A 9,491-nucleotide genomic window follows, 5' to 3' on the forward strand; every position below is an offset into this window, starting at 1 on the left:
ACTCTTGGTCAAATTCTGTGCTGAACTACAACCCCTGCAATTCCATTGAACTTGTGGGCTGTCACAAGTTGTAAGTCAGCATGGAATTAGGACTTATGCATATAGATATTAAAATTGTAAGTAAATGTATTTTTAAAATGACATAACATTAGATTGTAAATTCTTTTGGGCATAAATGTTGTACAGTTTGTGTGCTGTGAAGCACTTTAGTATAATTTTAAATGCTGTAAATTAGTAAAATCTAATAGTTCTTCTGCCTGTCAACTCCTGAGTTCAGGCTTCTGTTTGTTCTGCAGTAGCTGATATTACAGATTCCTAAAGCAGCATAGGTAAACCCCATTTAATCCCTACTTCTGGTGCAGTGAAGCTTGGCTCCTCTAGGATTTTCAAAGCAGGCTTGCCAGTCTTCCATTCATGTAAAGCCTGATCTGTCTGAATGTTTTTAAATGTTCTCTCAAACAGTTTGGCTAAATGAGTTTGTACTGTATTTTCTATAAAGCTTTATATGTTAGTAATCTCACCAGCTCTTGCAGGGAGATGCAGCTCCCTGAATATAGGAGTAGGTAGATAAATGGAGGAATTGTTTTTAAAATACTTCTTGTTTTATAACATAAATATATTGATGACTTTTAGATCTACACACACACTGTTAACAATGTGGAATCTTAAGTGACTCTTTCAAAAGGGTCGCAGGTAAGGCTTAAAATGTTGCAGTAAGCCTTCAATTCATTTGATCAATGAGAATAACGTTTTATTTCACTGGTTTGTGCAAATGAAAAGCATAGTTGTAGGGTTTATTTAGTAAAGTAATCATTTTATTAAGTTAATAGATTTGCATTTGAGAATATGCTAATAAGTATGTGTGTTTGCAGGTCTGGGAGTCTCCATTTGTGCTGTAACTGCAAATAACGTATTAGAAGCATGAACACAGTATTTGTAAAACGTGCGGGGAATTTTGCTTCCTTAACCATTAATTTGTTTCTTTAAACAGGGCTGTAGTGTTTCTTGCTGTAAGGAAGCTTTTAAAACTTACTGAATAATTACACAATAATATAATTACTAATCTCTTCTGGTAACTCATCTTGTACTCTGTATATTCTTGTGATTCATATTTCATTTATTTGAGCAGTCTTTGTTCTACACCAATTTAGACTATTGCATAATTTTATTTTATTTATAGAATGCCTATCACCATGGTATCTAAACTTCACCTCTTTAATTGTTGTGTATACTTGTAGACTCAACTTCGAATTGATTCATTCTTCAGACTAGCACAACATGAGAAGCAAGCCATTAAGAGCCAGAGACTTCGAAGAGCTGTGACTTGTATGCGGAGGAAAGAAAAAGAAGCAGTAGCTGATGAAATTCAGGAGGCTACTGCTGTTGTAGAAAGAGAATTTAAACACGGTGAGGAAAGGAAAGGAAAAATAGCTGTCCAAGGTACAACGGATCTATCTACTGCAGCACAAAGCCAAAGGATAAAAAGGAAAAAACATTCAAAGTCCAAAGAGGAGAGTTTCCATGGAGGCGGTTTCATTGGTGAGGTGCAGCTGTCAGAAGGATCCAGTGGGTCTTCAGGGGAGGATTCTGAAAGTGAAGTTTTAAATAAGAGCAAAAGAGGAAAAACTGTCAAGGAATCAGCAATTCAGAAAAACACAGTGAGACAGGAGGAAGACGTGACTAGTAGCTCAAGTGGTGAGGGTGAAGATGAAGAAAACACAGTCATGGTGACTGCCCGATCTGTGTTTGAGGGCAAAAAGGGAAAATCATGGAATATGAGAGGAAGAAAAAAGAAAAAGTGCTAACTGTGTGGGGGGGAGGGGGGGTTGTTTATGATCAAGTCTTCATCTGTAAATACTCTAATGAATTCTCTGGTAGAAAAGAATAAACGTAAATTATCCCTTTTTTTTTTTTCCTTCTGTGTATTGTATTGACATTTTGACTAGACTTTTTAAATAAGAGGCAGTTTTAGCAATCTTGAACTGCAGTTTTTTCAGGACAATTATTCAAAAAGTCCAGTGTTGGTCTTTTTATTCAGTGAAAGCTTCCATTAAATAACTCAGGAAAAACTGCTATTTACTTTATAAAATTGGGCCTAACGATGATTTGTCAGTGTTTATTTCCTAGGAAGTGAGATAGTTGTATTACGTCACCATCTATCAACTTCACAATTCAGTGAAGTTTGAGACCTGATGTACAGAATTTGGGAGTACGGGGGAAAAGAAAATAAGCTCAGACAGTTTTGGTTCTCTTATCCTCTTCGGTCTGCCTGTCTTCAAAAGTTTCACGTTCCAAGTCTGTTGTTTACTGCATCATTCATGGTGAAAAAAACCTATAACGGAAGAGGGAAATGGCAGCACTGTGAGAATTTAAAGAATCCAAAGACAAATAATCTCTTTTAATATTAATCTTAAATTATACTTTCTGCCTTCGGATGTGTGTAGGAGGAAGAGGGACTGAAACATAAGCCCTTGTATCAGAGGCCTGGGCTAAAGTTGCGGTCAAAACTTTGCTCATATAAAGCAAAATCAGGCTGTGAGCTAGAGGCAAGCCCGGCTCACAGAATCTGACAAGAAAAGCGCTGATTTTGCAAAATACACGTTCCTAAGAGGTGCTGGACACAGAGCACTCATGCAAACAAATTCCAGAAGGATGGTACCAAAACACCTCGATACCAGCACATTTCCTAAAGATAACAAGAATACACTGACCCGTCCTAAAGATAAGATCAGGATACTGTGTGATGGATAGAGATGTACAAGATGATGGGTTGTAATCGACTACGTCAGAGGGTGTCAACTAACTCTGCCAGAGGAGCAGTACATAACTACTTTGTATTGATGTATAAAATGGAGCCTCAAAGGGAGTATCTCTGGCCAGTCTAGGGGGGAATGGAAAGTCCTGCCATTCACTGAGCTGTGTCCATTGTCACAGGCATACATGTGCTAGTGTAACTGTAGACATTGATCCGGGGAGCATGCTTCGTCAACAATAAACCTGGCCAGGTGCCTTCATACCTTAACGGATCTTGTGGTGCTTGGGCGGTTCACTCGAGGTCTGCTGTGCCAGTTGTTTGCGCAGAGCTGAGATGGCACACAGAACACATGCAGCCGAACATCTGACGACAATGTGTATAACTCCTGTTTGAAGTCATGGGAGTCATCTGAGCATGTCCAAGGGCAAAAATTGTCCAAATTCAGAGGTGATGGGAAACTTATACTCCATTAGACCTTACATAAGACGAAACACTGGCAATGATGCAGGCAGTGATTCGACGAAAACACCCTGTTGGTGTTTCAGGATGCCTGCCAGTCTCTGGAGTCCTGGGAGGCTCCCTGCTGTAGTACAAGGAGCCTTTCAGACCCTTTAGACAGGGTTCTAGGGGCTGGCAGGTTTCCCACTCTGAGGTAGCAGCCCTATGAGTCCCTGTTTGAGCCAGGACAGCTCTGTGGCCAAAAGCCTAGCCTCCAGAGATGTGGCTGGAGCTTCCAACTGGGACTCCCAAAGCTGGAATATTCCCTGCCAATTAGTAGCTAATAGAAATTGAATATATTTCTCTGTTTCATGACTGTTCAGTGAATAGAAAAGAATTCCAATTTCATGTTTTGTTTCAGGAGCAACATATCTCAGCTAGATGCAAACCAAAATCCCTAAATTTTGGCCAACTCTGCGTAAGACCAACTAAGCACTGGTCTACACTTGAGGTCGGATTTAGCAGCGTTAAATCGGTTTAACCCTGCACCTGTCCACACCACGGAGCTCTTTTTTTTGACTTAAAGGGCTCTTAAAATCGATTTCCTTACTCCACCCCCGACAAGGGGATTAGCACTGAAATCGGCCTTGCTGGGTCGAATTTGGCATACTGTGGACACAATTAGACGGTATTGGACTCCGGGAGCTATCCCAGAGTGCTCCATTGTGACCGCTCTGGACAGCACTCTCAACTCAGATGCACTGGCCAGGTAGACAGGAAAAGGCCCGTGAACTTTTGAATTTCAATTTCCTGTTTGGCCAGCGTGGCAAGCTGCAGGTGACCATGCAGAGTTCATCAGCAGAGGTGACCATGATGGAGTCCCAGAATCGCAAAAAAGCTCCAGCATGGACCGAACGGGAGGTACGGGATCTGATTGCTGTATGGGGAGAGGAATCCGTGCTATCAGAACTACATTCCAGTTTTCAAAATGCCAAAACCTTTGTCAAAATCTCCCAGAGCATGAAGGACAGAGGCCATAACAGGGACCCGAAGCAGTGCCGCATGAATCTTAAGGAGTTGAGGCAAGCCTACCAGAAAACCAGAGGGGCGAACGGCCGCTCCGGGTCAGAGCCCCAAACATGCCGCTTCTGTGATGAGCTGCATGCCATTTTAGGGGGTTCAGCCACCACTACCACAGCCGTGTTTGACTCCTTCAGTGGAGATGGAGGCAACATGGAAGCAGGTTTTGGGGACGAGGAAGATGATGATGAGGTTGTAGATAGCTCACAGCAAGCAAGCGGAGAAACCGGTTTTCCCAACAGCCAGGAACTGTTTCTCACCCTGGACCTGGAGCCAGTAACCCCCAAACCCACCCAAGGCTGCCTCCCGGACCTGCCAGGCGGAGAAGGGAGCTCTGGTGAGTGTACCTTTTAAAATACTATACATGGTTAAAAAGCAAACATGTTTAATGATTAATTTGCCCTGGCATTTGCGGCTCTCCTGGATGTACTCCCAAAGCCTTTGCAAAAGGTTTCTGGGGAGGGCAGCTTTATTCCATCCACCATGGTAGGACACTTTACCACTCCAGGCCAGTAGCAGGTACTCAGGAATCATTGTACAATAAAGCATTGCAGTGTATGTTTGATGGCGTTGAAACAACATCCGTTCTTTATCTCTGTGTTATCCTCAGGACAGTGATATAATTCATGATCACCTGGTTGAAATAGGGTGCTTTTCTTAAGGGGACATTCAGAGATGCCGGTTCCTGCTGGGCTGTTTGCCTATGGCTGAACAGAAATGTTCCCCGCTGTTAGCCACGGTGAGGGGGGAGGCAAAATGCGACCATGGAACGAAAGCACATGTGCTACGTATGTAATGTTAACAGCAAGGTTTATCATGAAAGAGTGTACCCATTTTTCTATAAAATGTCTTTTTAAATACCACTTTCCTTTTTTTTTTTTTTCCCTCCACCAGCTGCATGTGTTTTCAGGGATCACAGGATCTTCTCCTTCCCAGACGCTAGCGAAGATCAGAAGGCGAAAAAAACGCACTCGCGATGAAATGTTCTCTGAGCTCATGCTGTCCTCCCACACTGACAGAGCACAGACGAATGTGTGGAGGCAGACAATGTTAGAGTGCAGGAAAGCACAAAATGACCGGGAGGAGAGGTGGGCGGGCTGAAGAGAGGGCTGAAGCTGAAAGGTGGCGGCAGTGTGATGAGAGGAGGCAGGACTCAATGGTGAGGCTGCTGGAGGATCAAACCAATATGCTCCAGCATATGGTTGAGCTGCAGGAAAGGCAGCAGGAGTACAGACTGCCGCTACAGCCCCTGTGTAAGCAACCGCCTTCCTCCCCAAGTTCCATAGCCTCCTCACCCAGATGCCCGAGAACGTGGTGGGGGGGCTACCAGCCACTCTACCCCAGAGGATTGCCCAAGCAACAGAAGGCTGGCATTCAATAAGTTTTAAAGTTTTAAACTTTTAAAGTGCTGTGTGGCATTTTCCTTCCCTCCTCCACCACCCCTCCTGGGCTACCTTGGTAGTTATCCCCCTATTTGTTTGATGAATTAATAAAGAATGCATGAATGTGAAGCAACAATGACTTTATTGCCTCTGCAAGCGGTGATTGAAGGGAGGAGGGGAGGGTGGTTAGCTTACAGGGAAGTAGAGTGAACCAGGGGGCGGGGGGTTTCATCAAGAAGAAACAAACAGAACTTTCACACTGTAGGCTGGCCAGTCATGAAACTGGTTTTCAAAGCTTCTCTGATGTGTACCGGGCTCTCCTGTGCTCTTCTAACTGCCCTGGTGTCTGGCTGTGTGTAACCAGCAGCCAGGCGATTTGCCTCAACCTCCCACCCCGCCATAAACGTCTCCCCCTTACTCTCACAGATATTGTGGAGCGCAGAGCAAGCAGTAATAACAGTGGGAATATTGGTTTTGCTGAGGTCTAACCTAGTTAGGAAACTGCGCCAGCACGCTTTTAAACATCCAAATGCACATTCTACCACCACTCTGCACTTGCTCAGCCTGTAGTTAAACAGCTCCTGACTACTGTCCAGGCTGCCTGTGTATGGCTTCAGGAGCCATGGCATTAAGGGGTAGGCTGGGTCCCCAAGGATAACTATAGGCATTTCAACATCCCCAACGGTTATTTTCTGGTCTGGGAATAAAGTCCCTTCTTTCAGCTTTTGAAACAGACCAGAGTTCCTGAAGATGCAAGCGTCATGTACCTTTCCCGGCCATCCTACGTTGATGTTGGTGAAACATCCCTTGTGATCCACTAGAGCTTGCAGCACTATTGAAAAGTACCCCTTGCGGTTTATGTACTCACTGGCTTGGTGCTCAGGTGCTCTGATAGGGATATGGGTTCTGTCCATGGCCCCACCACAGTTAGGGAATCCCATTGCAGCAAAGCCTTCCACTACGACCTGCACATTTCCCAGGGTCACTACCCTTGATATCAGCAGATCTTTGATTGTGTTGGCTACTTGCATCACAGCAGCCCCCACAGTAGATTTGCCCACTCCAAATTGATTCCCGACTGACCGGTAGATGTCTGGCATGGCAGGCTTTCACAGGGCTATCGCCACTCGCTTCTCAACTGTGAGGGCTGCTCTCATCTAGGTATTGTTGCGCCTCAGGGCAGGGGAAAGCAAATCACAAAGTTCCATGAAAGTGCCCTTATGCATGCAAAAGTTTCGCAGCCACTGGAAATCGTCCTAAACTCGCAACACTATGTGGTCCCACCAGTCTGCGCTTGTTTCCTGAGCCCAGAATCGGCATTCCACCACATGAACCTGCCCCATTACCACCATGATGCCCACATTGCGAGGGCCTGAGCTTTAAGAGAAGTCTGTGTCCATGTCCTCATCACTCTTGTCACCGCGCTGACGTCGCCTACTCGCCCGGTTTCGCTTTGCCAGGTTCTGGTGCTGCATATACTGCTGGATAATGCGTGTGGTGTTTAATGTGCTCCTAATTGCCAAAGTGATCTGAGCGGGCTCCATGCTTGCCGTGGTATGGCGTCTGCACAGAAAAAAGGCGTGGAACGATTGTCTGCCGTTGCCCTGACGGAGGGAGGGGCTACTGATGACGTGGCTTACAGGGAATTAAAATCAACAAAGGGGGTGGCTTTGCGAGAAACTGAATGGCCCCCCCTCAAGGGTAGAAGTCAAAACCTCAAGGATAGAACTCAAAACTGGGTTTAGCAGGCCATTGATTTCACAGAGGGAGGGAGGAGAAAATGAATACAAAACAAATCTGCTCTATTTGTTGTTTTGAGCCACTTCATCTATCTTTATACATGTTGCTGGCAGCAGACTGTGCAGTACGACCACTAGCCATTGTCATCTCCTGAGTGCTCGGCAGAAGATGGTGCAGTATGACTGCTGGCCATCATCTTCTGCTGGCTGCTGATTAAAAGACAGTGCACTGCCGGTAGGACTCGATCACCATGAGACGAAACTTAAAAGGGAAATGACCTGGCTGAGTCACTCCCATGTTTGCCCAGGCGCCCCTGACCTCATCGAGGTCGGTTAAAAGAGCACCCAGGACTACGCTGACGACAGCTACCAGTCATACTGCAATATTTATTGCCAAAAGGCAATAAACTGCTGCTGCGTAGCAATGCAGTACCACGTCTGCCAGCACCCAGGAGACATACGGTGACGGTTAGCTAAGCGGGCTCCATGCTTGCCGTGGTATGGCATCTGCACAGGTAACTCGAAAAAAGGCGCAAAATGATAGTCTGCCCTTGCTTCCACGGAGGGAGGGAGGGAAGGGGGGCCTGATGATATGTACCCAGAACCACCCGCAACAATGTTTTAGCCCCATCTGGGATTTCTACCCAGAATTCAAATGGGCGGCGGAGACTGGGGGAACTGTGGGATAGCTACCCACAGTGCAATGCTCCAGAAGTCGATGTTTGCCTCGGTACTGTGGACACACTCCGTCGACTACATGCACTTAGAGCACTTGTGTGGGGACACACACAATCGACTGTATAAAAATGCTTTCTACAAAACCGACTTCTATAAATTTGACCTAATTTCGTAGTGTAGACATACCCTTAATTTACCATAACGTAAGAGTATCTATATTGGTGTAACCTGACTGTGTGTTTTTGTTTTTTCTGCCGAACTTTCCTCTCTGTAATACTGCTTGCCACTTCCCAGCAGTTCTCTGGATCAGTGAGGGCCACTCCATGAGTATAGCCAATTTTTTCTTCCCTTAGCTTCTTGTAGAACAGGTCTCTACCAATCTGAAACATCCCTCTCTATTTTTCCTATTTATCTTTCCTGAGTTTTTCCAACTTCAGTATTATTCTATGGAAGTTTAGGTGCTATACAAGACTTCAGGGCTATAATGGGGCTAATAACCTGGAGAAAGATATTTGCATATTCCTGCCTCAAGAAACATGGATAAATCCACTCAGTTGTACTGGTTGGAAAGTCACTCTATATGAAAAGAGGAATTTACTTGTGTAACTGTGTCTTTCTAGGGGTATGAAGAATGTGCTTCAAGCTCTTGAAGTCTAGGAAATATCAGAAATTAAGAGTCTCTGTTCCTTTTTGGGGGAGAGTTCTGAGTGTAAACTTCAGTTCGTTTAATGTTTCCATACAGCTGAAAGGCCTTAGTTTTAACTTTTCATTATTTGGAAGTCCACGCACATACAGCGAACTGCATGGAACTTTATTTATCTATCTCCCAAGGACGAAAGGCTGGGGTGACTTTGATAGGATTTGACCTTGTGGTTCCAGGGCATCTAGTATTTCATGTAGGAGTCTTACAGCAGTAAGCCATCCCCTCTGGGTAGTACCTTTTGTAGAAAGTGAGGTGTTCTGATACCCCAAGCATATATCCACAGGAGTGGATTCAGATGAAGGAGGTGGCTGCAGATCTTTCTCTAGTGCAGCTGTTCTCAAACTGATCCATGGACCACCAGTAGTCTGTAAGCTCCATTCAGGTGGTCTGCGGATAGTTCCCTCTAAGGTGCGCGCCTGGGCGGCTGCACACAAGAGAATGAAGGGCCACCCACCTAATTAGTGGAGCCACGCAGCTGTGGCTCCAGTAATTAGGTGCCTGGATCCTGGAGAAGATGCACATGTAATGTGAGGTGGTGGCCCTGGGGGGATGGGGGTAGGTGGGAGGAGGCAGTGGAGTGAGAAGAGGGAGTGGTGGGAATTTGGGATTTGCAGGCTGTGGTGGCCAGAGAAAGAGGTGACTTTCCCCAGCTCCAGGGCTGTGGCTGTCGGGGAGAGATGGCCCTCCTTCCCAGCTTCAGCTCTGTGGCTGCTGTG

General features: G+C 45.4%; 1 protein-coding gene across 3 annotated transcripts in view; it reads left to right on the forward strand.

Annotated features, from left to right (window-relative positions):
• ERCC5 (ERCC excision repair 5, endonuclease) overlaps positions 1 to 2,102 on the forward strand; it is a 37,606-nt gene extending 35,504 nt beyond the window's left edge. For all 3 annotated transcript variants that reach the window (XM_037896535.2, XM_037896528.2, XM_007066243.4), the window contains one exon: positions 1,239 to 2,102. In XM_037896535.2, the coding sequence (XP_037752463.1) occupies positions 1,239 to 1,805 (567 nt within the window). In that variant the 3' untranslated portion in view covers positions 1,806 to 2,102. The remainder of the gene's footprint in view (positions 1 to 1,238) is intronic.
• The last annotated feature ends 7,389 nt before the right edge of the window (positions 2,103 to 9,491 follow it).

The sequence above is a fragment of the Chelonia mydas genome, chromosome 1, assembly GCF_015237465.2.
Source record: "Chelonia mydas isolate rCheMyd1 chromosome 1, rCheMyd1.pri.v2, whole genome shotgun sequence".
Lineage (NCBI taxonomy): Eukaryota > Metazoa > Chordata > Testudines > Cheloniidae > Chelonia > Chelonia mydas.